The 20006-nt window shown below is 40.3% G+C and overlaps 1 protein-coding gene across 4 annotated transcripts in view; it reads right to left on the bottom strand.

The window, feature by feature from the left end:
• Positions 1-14626, bottom strand: part of pwwp3a (PWWP domain containing 3A, DNA repair factor) — a 30189-nt gene extending 15563 nt beyond the window's left edge. The window contains exons 1-4 of one of the 4 annotated variants that reach the window (XM_002937380.5): positions 14505-14626; positions 7154-7265; positions 3385-3455; positions 2122-2192 (exon numbers count right to left, since the gene is read on the bottom strand). In XM_002937380.5, coding sequence (XP_002937426.3) covers positions 2122-2192; positions 3385-3455; positions 7154-7210 — 199 coding nt within the window. In that variant the 5' untranslated portion in view covers positions 7211-7265; positions 14505-14626. Of the gene's footprint in view, positions 1-258; positions 954-2121; positions 2193-3384; positions 3456-7153; positions 7266-14297; positions 14429-14504 lie in introns of those variants that run through there. The other 3 variants (XM_004911014.4, XM_012954592.3, XM_031904753.1) reach the window with 3 other exon arrangements.
• Positions 14627-20006: the final 5380 nt, after the last annotated feature.

A 20006-nucleotide genomic window follows, 5' to 3' on the forward strand; every position in this document is an offset into this window, starting at 1 on the left:
GCTAAATATGTAGTTCATTTAGAGTTCCCCTTCACCCCAAAGCCTGTGTTCTAGGATTTGTATTTTTTTCATACCAGTCTCCACATTATTCTCATAATTATAAGCAGTTTATCATATCTGTGCTGTACTCTAGGACACCTAGAGTAAAGTAGTTTAAAATAGACAGCCCTCTATATAATGATACATTTAAAGGAGAATCATTTTTGTGCTTGCAGATCTAAGTGCTCTAATTGGAAATTAGATAGGAAATAAGGTTACCTTTCCAGGTTCTGTTTGGTAACCTCCAACCTGACTCTAACCTGGAAAATTGACAGCTCTAGTAAACAAATCTCATTGGAGGAGACCAAAAGTGCCCTTTAAAAGGAAAAGGTAAGAATTAATCACTGGGGTGTGCCAATAGTTACCCAATACCCTGGGCCGCTGCTCCTGCTAGCAGAAAAGTGCACCAGCCCAGGGTACATCTTAGAGAGCACTACAGAGTAATCCTCTTCTTCTGTCTTTGATAGCCCGTGGCCAATGTAGAAGAGAGAAAAAGCTGCCTTTTTTGTAACAGTTCGGCTTTTAACATTACTGCGCATGTACACCCACAAAAAGTATGAGGGGGTCAATCTGCAGTACTCACCAAGAAGTATCCTGGGCCAGGGCAGTTTTCAATTAACAGGAGCAATAGCGTGGGGTATCAGGTTAAGTGATTCTAAACACTGGGGGTTGCCTAAGATTTGTCATGCCCCAATGAACCTTTCCCTTCCAACAGAAATTCTGGGGCCGATGTGAAAATAACCACAAATATTGATTACTTCATAGAAACACCACGTTACATGAAGTGCAAATTCAACAATCCACTATTATTAAATTCAGCCGAGCCCGAATTCTTCATGAAAGATGTGACCAAATTTGCATATGTAAACTAGATTTTTTTCAAAGTTAAACATTTTCAACTTCTGTGTTTATGTGACGACAATTCAAATGATTTTAAAGGAGAAGGAAAGGTATTTTGGCATTTTATTGCCAATAGATTAGTCACAATAGTGAAAGCTAAAACGCTATTTTTTATTCTGCGGAGTGCTTTACCATACCTGAATAAACAGCCCTAGAAGTTTCCTCTGCTTGTTTTAAAATAGCAGCTGCCATTTTAGCTTGGTTTGATTTCACTATCCTGCCTGCACACTGCTCCTGGAACAGCTCTTAGCTTAGATTACACAGCAGAGATGGGAGGGGAGAAGGATAAGGGAGGGGGAGAGAGGAACAAACTGAGCAGACTCGTGCCATGCCCTAAAGGATTTTTTAGAGAGCAGGAAGTCTGACACAGAAGAACATGTATACAGAATAAAACTAAAGAAAGTTTGTAGTGTTTCTTTTCACTGAAGATTTAGAGCAGCAGTTCTGTAAGTGCTTATAACAGTACTTACATAGACTTTCTCATGATGCTTTTTTTTTTTTTTTTACCTTACCTTCGACTTTAAGGATTTGGATTCGGTTCGGCCAGGCACTTGAATCTGAAAAAAGGCCGAATCCCGAACCGAATCCTGGATTCTCTGCATCCCTAACCAAAATAAATATTAGAGATGATTAATTTACTGAATTAATTAACACAAAGGGGCGCATTTACTACACATTTTTAACATAAATTCATATTTTTTCTAACTTATAGCACATTTTGAAATGTATGCAAAAAGATCGTTAAAATTCCAAGTTTTTCATAGTTTTTGTTAAATTTTCACAAAATTTTTCATGACCACGAACATTTCGGAATTGATTAACGCTGTGGTTAAACTTTACTTGTGACTATCTTTTCACCAGGTTGGATCTGTTGAGAACCATTGAGTCCTATGGAAGGCTTCCAAAGCCAGACATGGAACACATCAAAGCCAGAAAGGTTTTCGTGGCATAATGAACTTTTCAGCATGAAAATATTGTAACTTTCTGAACACAATTACAATATTTTTGTACGACTGATAAAAGCATTTGAGGCATTTTAGAACATCAGAAATTATTGTGGTTACTCCAAATTTTTACCATATCATGATTTAAGCCCAGAAAAAGAACGGATTTTAGTAAACGTGCCCCTAAATCTTAATACGTAAAGAAGTAGGTGGTAAATACTGAGCAGGAAATAATCACCTAATTCTGCAGCAATATTCTCTACTTCAACTTTCACCAAGGGTTTTGTGTCCTTGTACTTCACATGTATCCTATAAAAACATAATGTTTAGGTAAGAACATGTGCGCCAGAATTGCAACACAAATGCACATTGCCCTAAACAAGATTTACAGGTATAGGATCCATTATCCAGAATGTTCGGAACCAAAGGTATTCCAGATAAGGGGTCTTTCCATAATTTGGATCTTCATACCTTAAGTCCGCTAAAAAAAATCCCAATAGGAATATTTTGCATCCAGTAAGGATTAATTATATCTTGAGATCAAATACAATGCACGGTTTTAATTTTACAGAGAAAAAGGAAATCAATTTTAAAAATCTGAATTATTTGAGTAAAATGGAGTCTAAGAGAGACAGGCTTTCCGTAATTCAGAGCTTTCTGGATATCGGGTTTCCAGATAACGGATCCCATACCTGTATATGATTGTAGTGTCACAAATATATATGTAGTTGTAATAAGAAATGGTCCCATGATAAAATTGATTGATCCAATATTGGTAACCCCAATAAACAGAATCAATCAATTGATAATTAATGAAATATCCTAACAAGGACAGTACCAATGTCATATAGTGTGGTATGTGCAAGAAAAGGCTCATATCATCAGGGAACTTCGCATGTGCCTAGCCATCTAGTGGGGTATAGGAATACCTTATTAAAGGGTAAGTCCATCCCCAACAGTTAAAGCTATGAAAAAAGGTTTCACGACTGGCACACCCTTTTAAAAGTATCAAGTTTATAGTAAACATAAAAAAATCCGACATTTCTCAAGGATGTTGAGGACCTAAACATCAGATTTTTTTATGTCAGATTTTTTTTTTTTTTTTTTTTTTTTTTTTTAATAAACTTGTGATACCAGTCGCGTATATATATTTATAAAATAGATCTTGCTGCATTATAAATGCTGGAGGCTACACAATATACCCTACAGCTTCATAGAAATATGTTGACATTTTTTAGGTGCTAACAGAACCTGCACTCAGGATGGAAGGGGTCAGTAGCAGTATTTAAATAATAAATAAATAATAATTACCTCTACCTTTTAGAAGCAATTTTATTGAAACATAGCTTTAAGATCATTGAGCATTTTTAATGTATGTGTGCTGAAAAGGTGCATTTTTCTTATATTAGCAAAAATGTTATTACAGGGTTTTTACTTCACTTCAGGTGCTGAGAAACCTCAGTACATCAGTAAACAGTCCACAAATAATAGGATACTTAACAGTTCATCCAGGCAAAGTATTTCTACATCCATCTTGCTGTTCTTGGTTTGCTTGGTGTCTTTGGATAAAACCTACATTGTCAGAAATACAAAAATCTGAGTATCCATCTAAAATGCCCCCTCACTAATCAGCCAACTAAATACCAACATCACCTAATTAATAACTAGTATAAAGTAGATAATGACATTAGGAGACAGTTTGCATTGTTGTATGGCTTTTAAATCATATTTCTTCAACAAAATTTGAGTGAGGTACAGAAAGACAATTCTAAATTGCAAAAAGAACAGTTGCAAATTTGCTTAGATTATTTCCATCTACTACTATATTATATCTAGTTTAGTTAGCCCTTTAAATGCAGCAAACGTAGAACCTAGAATAGAGACACAGATGTACCATTGTGATTCTATGTTTACCTTTTGTGCAATGCTCCACATCACTTATTTACTGGCAACATGTGAAACAGCAAGATTAGCAGACCCAAGCAATTAAAAGTTTAAAAAGACACTATAATCAAAATAAAGAAGTGCGCCTCCAGATTACAATTACAGAACGTAAAGTCACTTTTTTGTCTCTACATTGTCTGGTATATGAGAATATATTACTTACAGTGAAGAACATACGTATTTGAACACCCTGCGATTTTGCAAGTTCTCCCACTGAAATTCACATTGTAGGTGCATTCCCACTGTGAGAGAGAGCATTTAAAAAAAATTCAGGAAATCACATTGTATGATTTTTTAAAGAATTTATTTGCATTGTACTGCTGCACATAAGTATTTGAACACCTGAGAAAATCTGTGTTAATATTTTGTACAGAAGCCTTTGTTTGCAATTACAGAGGTCAAACGTTTCCTGTAGTTCTTGACCAGGTTTGCGCACACTGCAACAGGGATTTTGGCCCACTCCTCCTCACAGATCTCCTCTAGATCTGTCAGGTTTCGGGGCTGTCACTGAGCAACATGGAGTTTCAGCTCCCTCCAAAGATTTTCTATTGGATTTAGGTCTGGAGACTGGCTAGGCCACTCCAGAACCTTGATATGCCTCTTACGGAGCCACTCCTTGGTTGTCCTGGCTGTGACCCAGCCACGACCCATCTTCAATGCTCTGACTGAGGGAAGGAGGTTGTTGCTCAAAATCTCACAATACATGGCCCCATTCACAATCTCCTTAATACAGTGCAGTCGTCCTTCCTGTCCCCTTCGCAGAAAAGCACCCCAAAGCATGATGTTACCAACCCCATGCTTCACAGTAAGGATGGTGTTCTTGGGATGCAACTCATCCTTCTTTTTCCTCCAAATACGGCGAGTGAAGTTTAGACCAAAAAGTTCTACTTTGGTCTCATCTGGCCACATGACTTTCTCCCATGCCTTCTCTGGATCATCCAGATAGTCATTGGCAAACTTCAGACGGGCCTGGACATATGATGACTTTAGTAGGGGAACTGAAACCATGACGGTGTAGTGTTTTACCAACAGTGAACTTTGAAACTGAGGTCCCAGCTCTCTTCATGTCATTGACCAGCTCCTCCCTTGTAGTTCTGGGCTGATTCCTCACCTTTCTTATCATCAGTGATACCCCACGAGGTGAGATCTTGCATGGAGCCCCAGTCCTAGGGAGACGGATAGTCGTCTTTAGCCTCTTCCATTTTCTAACAATTGCTCCAACAGTTGATCTGTTTTTACCAAGCTGCTTGGCAATTGCCCCGTAGCCCTTTCCAGCTTTGTGGAGGTCCACAATTTTGTCTCTGGTGTCTTTTGACAGCTCTTTTGTCATGCCGATACTAGTAGTTGGAGTATGACTGACTGTGGGGAGAACAGGTGTCTTTAAAAGAGCTCAGACAGATGCTACTAATTTAGATTAATTAGTGGAGTAGAGGTGGACTTTTTAAAGGCACAGTAACAGGTCTTTGAGAGCCAGAATTCTTGCTGATTGCCAGGTGTTCAAATACTTATGTGCAGCAGTGCAATACAAATACATTTTTTTAAAAATCATACAATGTGATTTCCTGAATTTCTTTTTTAAATGCTGTCTCTCACAGTGGGAATACACCTACAATGTAAATTTCCAACCCCTCCATGACTTCTAAGTGGGAGAACTTGCACAATCGCAGGGTGTTCAAATACTTATGTTCCTCACTGTATTATTACTACTATTCAATTACAGAGTGCCACCATGTTTACAGGTTTCTCTCTCCCAGTGGACCCTAGTTCACGTGCACTGTGAGAGTACTCTGTTGCTAAGCAACAGCAAAAACATCCCTGTATAGCCTAGAGTGCAATATACATCCATTAATCTAAATACTAGTGGGCAGGGCTGCCATCAGTGGGGACAGCTGTCCCAGGCCCGGCCGTGATGCAATTTTTTAGCTTGGGCCCCCTTTAAACCATTACAGGCCCTGTCATTAGTGGTCAGCAGGTAATTTGATTGGTTGCACCCTGTGCTTACATGCAACGTCAGTACGCACGGGGCGCAACCTTATAAAAGAGAGGATGAAGCTGGGAGCCGGGAGACATAGCCAGAGGAGACAGCTGGAGGATGCTGGCAGGAGCAGGAAGCAGCGGGGAGTGGGCCATAGTATCAGGGCTGTGGAGTCGGAGTCGAGGAGTCGGAGGCAATTTTGGGTACCTGGAGTCGGAGTCGGCAACCCCCAGCATATAATTACACACCTTAGGGACCATTTAATGGCTATTTCCAACTGCTAACAAACTCCTAGAACAAACCCCTGCCTGGTTCACCTCCCACAGGCAGCATAGGGTAGAAAGAGTATATGGCACACACAGGCAGCACTCTGCCTGTCCTACGCTACCTGTGTGTGCCATACTCTGCCTGCCCTATGATGCCTGTGTCTGCCATATGCTGCCTGTGTGTGCCATACTCTGCCTGCCCTATGATGCCTGTGTCTGCCATATGCTGCCTGTGTGTGCCATACTCTGCCTGCCCTATGATGCCTGTGTCTGCCATATGCTGCCTGTGTGTGCCATACTCTGCCTGCCCTATGATGCCTGTGTCTGCCATATGCTGCCTGTGTGTGCCATACTCTGCCTGCCCTATGATGCCTGTGTCTGCCATATGCTGCCTGTGTGTGCCATACTCTGCCTGCCCTATGATGCCTGTGTCTGCCATATGCTGCCTGTGTGTGCCATACTCTGCCTGCCCTATGATGCCTGTGTCTGCCATATGCTGCCTGTGTGTGCCATACTCTGCCCTATGATGGACAGCACTGCATTAGCATATTAAAAACAAAGGCGTCAGAAGTATCAGAAACTGAGGAGTCGGAGAATTTATCTACCGACTCAACAGCCCTGCATAGTATGAAGACACTGAGGGAGGACCACCAACGTTTTAGTAATCATGTGGACAATCACATGGCGGTCAGTAACATCATAAATGTCCCTAGCATACACCCTGACCCCAGCAGCCCAAATAAAACTATTCCTTTGTAAGTCTATAATTTTACTTATACTATTAACTTATCATTTTATCTTGGACCTCTCCTAACTATTTTTCAGTCTGTCCTTCCAACCACTGCTTTGTAACTAGGGTAAACTGACCCTAGCAGCCAGATAACTGCTAAAAACACAAAATAAAACAATGAAGACTGTCACAGTAAAAGATATTTAAAGGTAAACTACCTCTATAATGTTCTAACAAGAGACTTTCATGCATGCTTAAGTTAGGGTGTACCCTACATTGTTTACTTCTGGCTGCATAACTACCCCAAACACATGTCTTATAAAGCTATAGAACATATAGAAGATATAATGCATACCTTTGCAGGCCAGAATTGACTCTTCCATTTGCAGAGGACATATCCTAGAGAGCTCATGGTTAAGCGTCATCTGTAGTTTCATTCAAATTCAGGCTTTGCAATCGTAGAGAGTCTGCAGTATAGAACATAACATGTCACTCAAAATAGGAATTCTGTTAGAAACACAGCAATTCCCTCCTGGGGGTGGGGTGCTTAATATAGCTTGACATGATTAAAGGAGAATAAAAGCCTTGGGGGTGCCAAAATGTTAGGCACCCCCAAGTGACTTTAATCTCTTACCTTTTACCCTGGGCTGGTGGCAGCCCGAGGTACTTGTAGCGAGCGCTTCCTTCTTCCATGTTTCTTCTGCCGGCAAAATCCCTGGACCAGTGCATGCGCATTAGAGTGAAAGCCGACTTTTTTGCTAAAGTTCGGCTTTTCACTGTACTGCGCAAGCGCGAAGCAGGAAGCACTCGCTGCTACCCCAGGCTGGTGCGGTTCTCTCCGAACAGGGTCACCAGCCTGGGGTAAAATGTACGTGATTAAAGTCACTTGGGGGTGCCTAACATTTTGGCACCCCCAAGTGACTTAGCCTTTCCTTCTCCTTTAAAGCCCCAAAGGACTCACACAGCAATTGCAGTTCAGAGTACCGAGACTTAATTCCAAATTTTTCTGTGATACCACATGTCTTTCGGCTGCAGACTTGGCCACTCATGACCAAGCTTGCTAAGGCATTACTGAGGAATAGACACCCAACCCATGAGGATAGTGTGTGGGTCCAGGCAATTGCTGCATTAGACGATTCCGAGCTGCACCTGCTCATACCTTTTCTTTTCTGGTCTGCACCATCACATCCAAGTGCAAATGCACATTTTCCCTTTGCTACACATGATAGTCAGTTCCATAAGCATCATGGCCATCACCCAACACTTAGGGGGCACATTTAATGAAATCTGTTTTTTTTCTGGGCTGGTGATATGATAAAAATTCAAAGTAACCACAATAATTTCTGATGTTCTAAAATGTCTCGACAACGCTTTTATTGTTTGTACGAAAATATTGCAATTGCGTTCCGAAAGTCACAAAACTTTCGTACCGTAAAGTTCGTAAACACCACGAAAACCTTTCTGGCTTTGAAGCCTTCCATGACTGGTTTTGGAAGCCTTACACAGGACTCAATGGCACTCGACCAATCAAACCTGGCAAAATTAGAGTCCCAATGAAAGTGCAACCAAATCCATAAAGAATTCCAAAATGTTAGTATTCTTTGCTCAAAATGCGATTTAACAAAAACCACGAAAAAGCGAAATTTTTGCATACATTCTGAAATGTTTTATAAGTTATAAAAAAATAATGAATTTATCTCAAAATTGGTTAGTAAATGTGCCCCTTAGTTGTGGGCAGAGCAAGTAGTAGATAGCAAACCTGTCAACCACTAACTAAGCAGTCTTGAATAACAGCATCTGCCCAGCAGAAGCAGGAGCCCTAAAAAGAGCTCTTCATCAACAGGTTAATTGTGTTGGTGACCATATTTTACATCTCGAACATAATAATAAGTAGCCACGAGTGTTAATTCTGCTTCGTGGATCTGTCCTATGTGAGAAGATGTGTTACATGCAAATAAAAAATGTTTGATTCTTTTTCCTGCGTTCGGGATTGCCTGTAAGTACAAATATCCGTTTTTATCCACTGGGCAGGTAATATAACTAAAAAACTGCAAGCCTATACACACCCTGGTGTAGTCTGTTAGGAATGCAGGATTGCCACTGCTTCTACATATCGCCAACAGTCTCGCTTTTCTCGGGCCAGACCCGATTTCGTATCGCGGAACACAATTTAAACGTTTCCGCCTCCTTGGGTACTTCCTCCCAACTACTCATCTTGCGAGACTGTGACGTCTTGCCTGAAGATTTTAAGTGCCGTTACACGGCACATAGCTGCCTTTTGGGAGTGAGGAGAAAGTTTGGAATGAATTGTTAGCACTTCAGAATAAACTGCTAGTAACGTGTGCGGCAGACTGCATGGATCGCCTTTCAGTTATTTTTTATTGCTCATAGCAAAACATACTTTTGTCAGCAAACCAAAAAGAAACGGCCTGGTGCTGCCTGCAGAGCTCCTAATATTTGACTAAAAGTAATAGTGTTTTTTTCTGTTCTGCAGAGGTTTATGTCATACTAACAGATTCTTTGCCGCAAGTGATTTACATTTTCTGCTGTGAACAAGGGCAAAACAGGAAAAAGCATTTTTATGGTGGTTATGAGGTATTTGGTACTGTTGGAATTTTACAACAGGCGATGATGTATTAAAGGTGAAGTCAAAACCTTAACTCAGTGTTTATATACAGCCGTAATATAGGAAAGCACTATAATAGATGTTCAAAAAAAATATCAGCTGCAAACAGTGTTAAAAAATGGCTAACTGGACCTCTGAATGCCTTAGTGTCTGCAGCCATGTTTCAATCTCTTCTCGTTTCACTTCCTTGTCTGTGCCTGACTTGCTCTTAGGAAATGACCAATGACAATCCACTAAACAAACTCCTGTGCTTTTTTTTTTTGGGTCTGGTATAGAACGTGAAACTGCTTTTGTTTTCTTTAAAGGAGAAGGAAAGGCTAATAAAGAGTTAATCTCAAGCTGCAGGCATACCTTCAGTTGTCTCAATAGTGCCCTTAAGGGCTCTGGCACACGGGGGAGATTAGTCGCCCGCGATAAAACTCCCTGTTCGCGGGCGACTAATCTCCCCCATGTGCCAGAGCCCTAAGTCTCCCCATATTTCACCTGTTCAGATAATCAGAAGTCAAACAGGAAGAAAAAAAGCTGAGCTGTGTAAAGAAAGTTCCCATAATGCCTCACTCCTACACCGAGACCAAGTGTACATGCTCAGTTTGTAAGACTATGAGGAAGCTTCCTGCTGATCCACATTCCTAAGGGGGGGGGGAGTGAGTTCTTAGCATTCTTGAGGGAGGGGGCAGCAGGAGAGAGCAGAGAGCTGCGTGTCTCTGGCACATGAATTACAGACACAACAAATCTTTTGACAGAGTCAGTGCAGCGTTTGCACTGCTTCTCTAAGTGCTTATGGCTGTATTTACATAGACCTTTCTGATAAAGCTTACTTAGTTTTTACCTTTCTTTCTAAATCTGGTACAGTGCAGTTAAAGGATCCAGACATCAGCAGCGCACTCCAGGTAGTATAGTAGCCGCAACATTTAAAGTTTAAAAACTTTCAATCTTTATTGGCAAATCTAAACAGCAACACAACCTTGAGCTGTGCCGTTTAGATGTGCCAATAAAGATTGAACGTTTTTAAACTTTAACTGTTGCAGCTACTATACTACCTGGAGTGCGCTGCTGATGTGTGGATCTTTTGACAATTGTGTCTCCCCTTGGCTATGGACTTGGAGAAGCAGCACCCGGGTCAGCATAATCATTTGGTAAGCAGATTAATTGTCCTGTGTGACAGCAGGGGATCCGACTGAGGGATTTAAAACTCGGATACACTTTCACACGCTGCTCTGTGTGTCTGCACTACAAGCTATGGCAACAGCCCAAGTGTGCAAAAGCAAACACACTCGGGCTGTTGCCATAGCTTGTAATGCAGACACAGAGCAGTGTCCGAAAGCGTATCCACTTCTCTCAGTCAGGCAGAAAAGTGCAGGGCTGAGAGAAGCGAATATACGCTTTGTCTGACCTGATGTACATAGACGGTTAGATTTTATCATATCATATTATGGCACATATAATAGGCTAGATTAATCAATTTTGTGAAGTTACCGTATCAAATTATAAAGTTTAGTGTGCATAGTGCACTATGGAAACAATTTAGGACACAGTCCGTTTTGACCAAAACCTCCATAAGACACTCCTGATTTTCCTGTGCACGCCTCCAAAATTTTTTACATGTTACAATACTTAAAATAATGTCTTTCCTGTCACCTGTGATCAGTCTGTAAATTTCAGAATAGTTAAGGCACATTAATTGAATATTAGAAAAGAAAAGCTAACTCTTCTTGGTATTTGAGGTAAACCATTGTAAAACACTTATAATTACAGATTTGCATATATGAACAGATCAATAAGTTTTCCTTTAGTTGGCACTAGTGATGAGCAAATCTAACATCAAGAGATTAGCAAAATGCATTGAAGTCTGTTTTATTCCCGCTGCATTTTTATTAAAAATTATATTAATATATACTGTACATCAAAGCTAAATAGTAGCAGTAGCACCTGATGGTGTTTTTTCCTGACCTACTCCTATCCCATCAACAGTTCACGGTTGATGGGATAGGAACAGCGAGTTCACATTCTTAGTACTGGACAGGTATGGGATCCCTTATCCGGAAACCCATTATCCAGAAAGTTCCAAATTACGGAAAGGCTATCTCCCATACACTTCATTATAAGTAAATAATTCTTAAATTCCTAAGCAAATTCCTATTTTTTCAAAATGATCTTCTTTTTCTCTGTAATTATAAAACAGAACCTTCTACTTGATCCTAACTAAGATATAATGAATCCTTATTTGAGGCAAAACAATATTTGAATGATTTTTAGCAGACTTAAAGGAACAGTAACACTAAAAAATAAAAATGTTTTAAAATAATTAAAATATAATGTACTTTTGCCCTGCACTGGTAAAAGTTGCGTGTTTGCTTCAGAAAGTCTACTATAGTTAATAGAAATAGCTGCTGTGTAGCCATGGGGGCAGCCATTTAAATTGAAAAAAGGAGAAAAGGCACAGGTTAGGGCTCTGGCACACGGGGGAGATTAGTCGCCCGCGATTAACTCCCTGTTTGCGGGTGACTAATCTCCCCGAGTTGCCTACCCCTGCCATCCCACCGGCGAACATGTAAGTCGCCGGCGGGATGGCAGACGCGGCGGGGCGATTTGCGCGAAATCGCGCCGCCGCGTCTGCCATCCCGCCGGCGACTTACATGTTCGCCGGTGGGATGGCAGGGGTAGGCAACTCGGGGAGATTAGTCGCCCGCGAACAGGGAGTTAATCGCGGGCGACTAATCTCCCCCGTGTGCCAGAGCCCTTACATAAGAAGATACCAGATAAACTGTGTAGAATACAATGGGAATCTGCTACTTATCTGTTATCTGCTTAGTAACCTGTGCCTTTTCTCCTTTTTTCAATTTAAATGGCTGCCCCCATGGCTACACAGCAAGGTATTTATATAAACTGCAGTAGTGTTTATGAAGAAAACACACAACTTTTACCAGTGCAGAGCAATAGTATATAATATATTAATTATTTTTATACACTTTCATTTTTTGGTGTTACTGTTCCTTTAAGTTATGGAGATCCAAATGACGGAAAGATCCCTTATCCGAAAAAACCCAGGTCTCGAGCATTCTGGATAACAGGTCCCATACCTGTACCAAATTTGTCACTGCCTGCATTATTAAGTGTCAAGGATAACACCACTCAAGGACAGCATAAAGTAAGTCTATTAGATGCAAAAACCCTGAACATTTTCTGGGGCACGGCTAGCAATGAAAAAAAACCAAAAAACTTGGTTGTTTAAAACACTATGTTCAATGTAAGATTTCTGTTCAGCTCAAATTTTGATAGAGAAACACTGCTTCTTAGGGACAGAACAGTATATATTTCTGATGCAGTCTTTTATATTGACTCCATTAATGATTATACCTATTTATCCAATCCCTGCAATTATTTATTGCAGTCATGTTATATAAGCAATATATGCGTTCATATATAAATAAATGTCATATGACCAGCCATAAAAGCATTAAACCCATGGAATAAGGCACAGTTTATGTGACACACACACACGTGTGTGTGTGTGTGTGTGTGTATATATATATATATAGACCTTCAAGCCCTACTGAAACTTATATGGCATCCCCAATTAACTATATTAAAGCTAACAATTACATTTTTATCATAATTAAAATATAACAGGCCTCCACTGGAATTCAACCTTTGGCCTGAGGGCAGGGCCATACAAGGCATTAACCAGATTTGGTCCATCAGCCAAGAAACTGAAGAGTGTACACAAAAATTTGCTGCAAGGTAGGCTCTGCCTTAAAGGAGAAGGAAAGGCTAAGTCACTTGGACGTGCCAAAATATTAGGCACCCCCCAGTGACTTTAATCGCTTACCTTGTACCCCGGGTTGGTGCCCCTGTTACGAGAGACAGCACCAGCCCGGGGTAGCAGCGATTGCTTCCTTCTGCGCAGTAGAGTGAGAAGCCGAATTTTAACAACAAAGTCGGCCTTTCACTCTAATGCGCATGCCCAGGGATTTCACCACAGAAGAAAGAAGCACTCGCTACAGGTACCCCGGGCTGGTGCTGTTTTCGCCTAATAGGGGCACCAGGTAAGCGATTAAAGTCAGTTGGGGTGCCTTTCCTTCTCCTTTAATGGGCACTGGGTTGCTTAAGAATGAAAAGCAGCACACCAATCCTATGCCATCACCGAAATTAAAAAGGAATTCCAATACAGGTATGGGATCCCTTATCCGGAAACCCATTATCCAGAAAATTCCAAATTACGGAAAGGCTATCTCCCACAGACTCCACTATAAGCGAATAATTCTAATTTTTTCAAGTCATTTCCTTTTTCTCTGTAATAATAAAAAAGTACCTTGTACTTGATTCCAGCTAAGGTATAATGAGTCTGTATTGGAGGCAAAACAATCCTATTGGGTTTACTCGATATTTAAATGATTTTTAGCAGACTACAAGTTATGGAGATCCAAATTACAGAAAGATCCCTTATCCAGAAAACCCCAGGTCCCAAGCATTCTGGATAACAGGTCCCATACTGAAAAAGTCCCCATACAAGTTGTCCCTACATAAAAGTTGTAAAGACTAAATACACAGTAACTGAAAACTAGCTGCTGGCTAAGTATTTATAGCCAGTTCTTGACCAAGTCTGTAAATTCACAGGCTTTTGCTACAGTAATAAGGAGAGTAGAGCGCACAGTAGGGAATGCAAAACAAATAGATTTGCAAACTTTCAACAAGAAACCCCCATTATATATTTCTGAAACGTTAGTGTCCTTATCTTTTGACTTAATGGTTTCTATTACTTCTTTACACAATGTTTACGTGCATACACAGCGGCACTAAAGGGACTTCTCTCTTTCCCACACAATGCACATTCCATTCTCACTGGTCCCGAAAGTTGTGTAAGCAAACTTACAGAAGCGTATGTCAACCTTCGTGCAAAGCGAAAGCGACTCTATAGTGCGAACTCTACATGATACAGACTTGCATCCCGCCTCCCAAAGCCCTCACACTACAAAACAGAATGCAGAGAGCTGGCGTCTCCGGGGACAGAGTTTAAATACTTCAAAAGTAAAACTCCACAGTTTACATAATCTGCCCTCAATATACATGTAACGCTCACCTGACTTGCTTTATAAAACTGTTGCGGTATACTAAGATTGCAAGACTACTGGAATCGCGGACAAAACTCTTGAGCCTCCCCCCCAGGCTCCTCCCTCAGGATATTACATAGCAACGCTTACTTCCGGTATAAGGCGGGCAAGGGGGGGGGGGGGTGGGTTAGGTTGAATAGTAGAGGCGCAATCTTGAAGTGTTGCGTTTAACCATGAACACAGATAGCGAACAATAAATCATTATATTTTATTCCAGGGGCACATATTAATGAATGAATGAATTAATTAAAATAAATATGTAGTTTGGAATGTTGCACGTGGTATTATTTAATTAAAACATGTTGTGTATTATATTTTATGTAAATATATGGTATTTTTCTGTCTTAATAAACAGTAATGTCACTGTGAATAAAATAATACAGTGAATGATTACTTTTAGTAAGTTATTTTGCTGTGTTTTGAATTCAACAGCATGTCTTCTTTTACACAACCATTTTGAGATAAGGTATTTTTTACCGAGTGCTTTGAAAGACCTTTTGTATGTATGTAGGGACCCATAGGGTTAAGCTCCCTATGGCTTCATATCCCTACTTTCTGATATCTGTACTGTTATAGGGCAGAGCCCTCTGTACTCAGGTTACAGCTGAAACACTATCCCTCATAGGTTTAGTGCAGGTTGACCACTCCCCTTGGCAGACTATATAGTGTCTTGCACAAGGGAGTGTCTTTCTCTTTCGGCTGCATGCTGTGTCCTAGACAGAGCCCCAACTGAGCCTGGACCGGACATGGGCCCAGAAGCCATTTTGTACCCTAGGGGACCTCATACCCTAGTGAAAAGTTGGGGACAGGGCCCCATGAACGAGAACAAGCCAGCACAGTCAGTTCTAATTAATAGCACCCTCTAGGAGTGGTGAGCATAGTCAGCTTATTTAGTAAGGGCAGCACTAGCCCCATCAAAGGAGACTGTAAGGGTTTAGTCAAACCCAGGCTTTGTATGCCTTGCAGTAGGGACCACAGTTAAGATGCAGGATTCAGGCAGTACTTCACCCCTGAACCACAGTTGGCTGGAGGGGATCCGTTCCAGTAAAGGGCATCCATCCTGGGCTCTCAGCTATTTCTCTGCACCTCTCCATGTTGGGCTATACTGTTCCTACAGGTCACAAATGCTGTTTATCACTGTGACCCAATCTATATCTGCTGTGTCTGTGAGTTTAATACCCTGTGTGCACTATTACATCTATCTTGCTGGACAATAAATCTGTATTATAGTTTACCATAAAGAATCCTCTGGCGTCCATTAATATCTATTGCACCACACTACTTCAGATAGTTGTAGTTCAACAACACCCTCAGCTCCATTATATAACTCCCAACTAGCGGAGGCCCACTCCTGTGCATTAAGGTCGCATGTAACACATGCTCTATACCTATCACTAGCCTGGGTTTTGCCATATATAAGCCAAACAAGTGTTACATGTATGTATAATTTTATTTAGAAAGCGCTACTAAGATAGAAGCTAGAAGCTTTCTCCCTTAAAGAAGCTTAAAGCTTAAAGAAGGAAACGCTAAGTCACTTGGGGGTGCCAAAATGTTAGGCACCCCCAAGTGACTTAGATCGCTTACCTTCTACCCCGGGCTGGTGCCCCTGTATGGAGAAAACAGCACCAGCCCGGGGTAGCTGCAATCGCTTCCTCCTTCCTCTCTCGCTGCGTGCGCATGCGCAGTAGAGTGAAAAGCCGAACTTTAACAGAGAAGTCGGCTTTTTCACTCTACTGCGCATGCGCCGGACTCGGAGTCTAGGGGAAAGGAAGGAGGAAGCGCATTGCCCCAGGTGCCCCGGGCTGGTGCGGTTTTCTCCTAATAGGGGCACCAGCCCGGGGTACGAGGTAAGCGATTCAAGTCACTTGGGGGTGCTTAACATTTTAGCACCCCTAAGTGACTTATCCTTTCCTTCCCCTTTAAGACAACATCTGCCATTTTAAGTAGCTTCCTGCTAAAGCTCTAGCCATTATAGCTCAGACTTGTGGGAGGGGGGAGCAGGAGAGAATACCAATGTTGTCTGCAGCGAAAAATGCAGACACAGTGTTAAAATTAATTTAAAATGATTGTGCACATATAAATTGGATATCAACTTAAATTTTCATTTTGTTTTATCTGTATCATTATTGTATACACATGAAGCTGCCACATACATCAATTTTTAAATTAACTTATTGTATGAAACACATAAAATATCTGTTTTACTTAATTCATAAAAATCCTAGTATTTTAAAAATATGATACTTTTTTAAACAGTCCATTATTTTCCATTTTTATTTTTTTTGGGGGTACTCTTTCTTCCACTTTAGATGTGTATTAAGTAAATTATAAAAAAAAGTCAAACAGTCACTAATTATACAGCTGCACTGTGCTATACCAAAATGTTACAATCATTTTTTGTAACACATTTAACACCCTTTATCGTTTATTTAACTGTAAGACGTAAACACACTAAGGGGCACATTTACTAATCCACGAACGTCCGAAAAGCGTCCGAATGCGTTTTTTTCGTAATGATCGGTATTTTGCGTTTTTTTCGGAAATTGTTGCGATTTTTTCGTAGCCGTTACGCGCCGAGTACGAAAGTTTCGGATTCATTCAAGCTTCGGTATCGTGACTTTTCTTGGGCCAGGTTGGAGCTGCAGAGTGCCATTGAGTCCTATGGGAGGCTTCCAAAATCATGCAAAGTCTGAAAGGCTTGCCCGCAGTTTACGAGCGCTCAATACGAAAAAGTCGTGACAACATACGAGCAAATCGTAACGGCTACGAAAAATTCGACAATTCGCGCAAGTCGTAATGGTTACGAAAAAGTCGCGACAATTTACGAAAAAGTCGTAACAGCTACGAAAAAATCGCAAAAAATACGAAAAAGTCTCCAGTGTGACAACATTTCTCTGTTTGAGCAATATCACGCAACAATAATTGGTCATTGATCATTTCTTTAAGAGTGGAGTGTGCCGGATTATTGGAACCAATCCATCGAGCATCCTTTTTCTGTGCAGCAGTAAGTTGGCGATGTTGACATTTTTTAGTAGTATTTTAGCGATTTGAATGTGTGCTTGTTAGCAACATAAAAAAGTACTGACTTCCATTTGGCTAACATTGACATTTTGTTTGCAGGTTTGTGATGACTACCAAAGATGATTGGTTATGGCATTGATGCAATTTCATAAAATTTGCTTTTCTTACTTGCCACTAATAATTTTTTATAAATACTCTTGCAAAGATGCCACACATCAAACTGGTGGTCTATTTTTTAAAACTTGTGTAGGGTTCCCCAAAAATTGGGTCCCCTAGGAAGGTTGCCCCCAGGATAGACCCCAAGGGAGGGTAGTACTTTAGTAGTGGGACACCTTGGGTGGTTGGCACTATAAGGGTTAACAGGGAGTTAAGTGAGCGGGGCTCAGGACTCCTGAAAGCGCCAAGTATAGTGACATATCAGCAGGTAGTGCCACATATAATCAAAAAGTGGGCTACACTTGTTTTTCATCATTGTTCGAATACCACTGTGTCTATCTGTTGCAAGTATTTTGACATTGACTTTCTCATCAAGCAAGGTTTTCAAAGTTTTTTTAAATGTTGATTGTTCTAAAAATCTAAAGCATAAGAATTTTTCTCTGTACCCAATTGTTCAATTTCAAAATATACATTTTTTTTGCTTAGAAGGTCCATCATAGTATAAGTACAATACTTTGCCGAATGTCCTGGGCTATCAAATTCCTCTCAAGGCAACTTCTGCGATTTCACTGAAATCGAGCCGTCGCGTATGCCATCCCACTGGCGATTTACATTTTCACCGGTGGGATGGCACTTTGGGGAGATTAGTCGCCTGTGAACAGGGACATTTCTGTCGAGGGCAACTAATCTCCCCATGTGCCAGAGCCCTAAAAAACAAAAAAATTTAGTTTAGTAATTTATCAATTTTTTGTTTGCTAGGGTCTTAATCACCTTAACAAAGCAGGTTTGAATAAGACAAAGTAATAAAATAAAGATTAATGGATAAAAACATGTTAGTCTGTCTGAATTGTAAACACATAATCAGTACAGCAATAGCTTTACTAATTCAACAATTACAAAGCATCTTGATATACATCAGGGTCCAAACTGTAAAGGGTGTTTCATCAATATAAAAGGATTATGTGCTCTCTCTGTATAGAAAAAAATGACTCACTACAACCACAGTTACACTACTTTAACAAGTATATATAAAGGGACAGAAAAAATAACCATAACATACAGAATGAGTATTGTATTTGCCTGGCATATTAACATCACGAAATACACATTAAATCAGCTACATTAAAAAGTGGCCAGAACGTAAAGAATATATCACTAAAAATAACACAGCTAATAAACTTTATAATGTACATAAATACTCATCATCATAAACTTAAAAAGTGACCATCACATAAACAATATAACTTTTTTCAATTGTCTTTTTATTGAATTTTAATTATATAAAGAGAGATACAGAAGGCAAAACAGGTAGTGCATAAGAAGAAAAAAAAAGTTATAACATCAAAGAAATAACAAAGGTAATATTATGAATATTGAATACAAGTAATGCAAAAGTCAGGAAATCAAAGGTTAACAGATAGGGGCACATTTAGGGGTACATGAATAAGTTTAATATGAATTTATCCAACCACAAATTTATTGGACTTTTAAGGTCAAAGGTCACACCATTCTCAGGTCTTATTACATATGGTTCACTTCCCCTTAATGTGATCTTAGGCTATCCACATTGTCCCAATTTAACCATATTTTGTTGAAGTTCTTTATGGTATCATGTTTGAGAGCAGTAAGGTAGTCCATTCTACGTATATATCTGATTCTCTCCAGAAAGTCTAATTCTGTAGGGGGTGTATTAGCTTTCCAAGCTTTTGCTATTGCCCCTCTAGGTACAGTTAAGATACTATTTATTAAACGCTGGGTCGAGTTGGGCACTTCATCTCCCAGGAAGCAGAACATTACTCTTCTCAACCAATTGTGAACTAGATCCCAGAACTGAGTCAATTTTGGGCAGGACCAGAACATATGAAGCAAAGTGCCCGCTTCAGTCCCGCATCTCCAACAGACCGCTGAAGCAGTGTTTTGTAAGAGCCGGGACAAAATTAGTGGCATATGATACTAACCGAGAATTATCTTATATATAGTTTCCTTCAGCACCACGCATATAGGGGTCTTTCTTGCATTGTTCCATATGCGTTCCCATGCATCGGAGTCAATGGGAGTGTCGAGTAATTGTGCCCATTTCACCATGTATTTAGTATTGTGTAGAATCTGCTGATTAGGTGTCTCTGGGCTGCTAGATAGTAGTATATTCTGTGTAGTAGTAGTAGTATATTCTGTGTAGTAGTATATTCTGTGACTGCCAAACCTCCTTGTTCCTTGACAGCTGTTAATATTCTGAACACCACTCTATGCCTTTTTTTGTCCCCATAGGAAGTTAAGTATTTCTTTTTGTAGTT

This window comes from Xenopus tropicalis, chromosome 1 (assembly GCF_000004195.4).
Source record: "Xenopus tropicalis strain Nigerian chromosome 1, UCB_Xtro_10.0, whole genome shotgun sequence".
NCBI lineage: Eukaryota > Metazoa > Chordata > Amphibia > Anura > Pipidae > Xenopus > Xenopus tropicalis.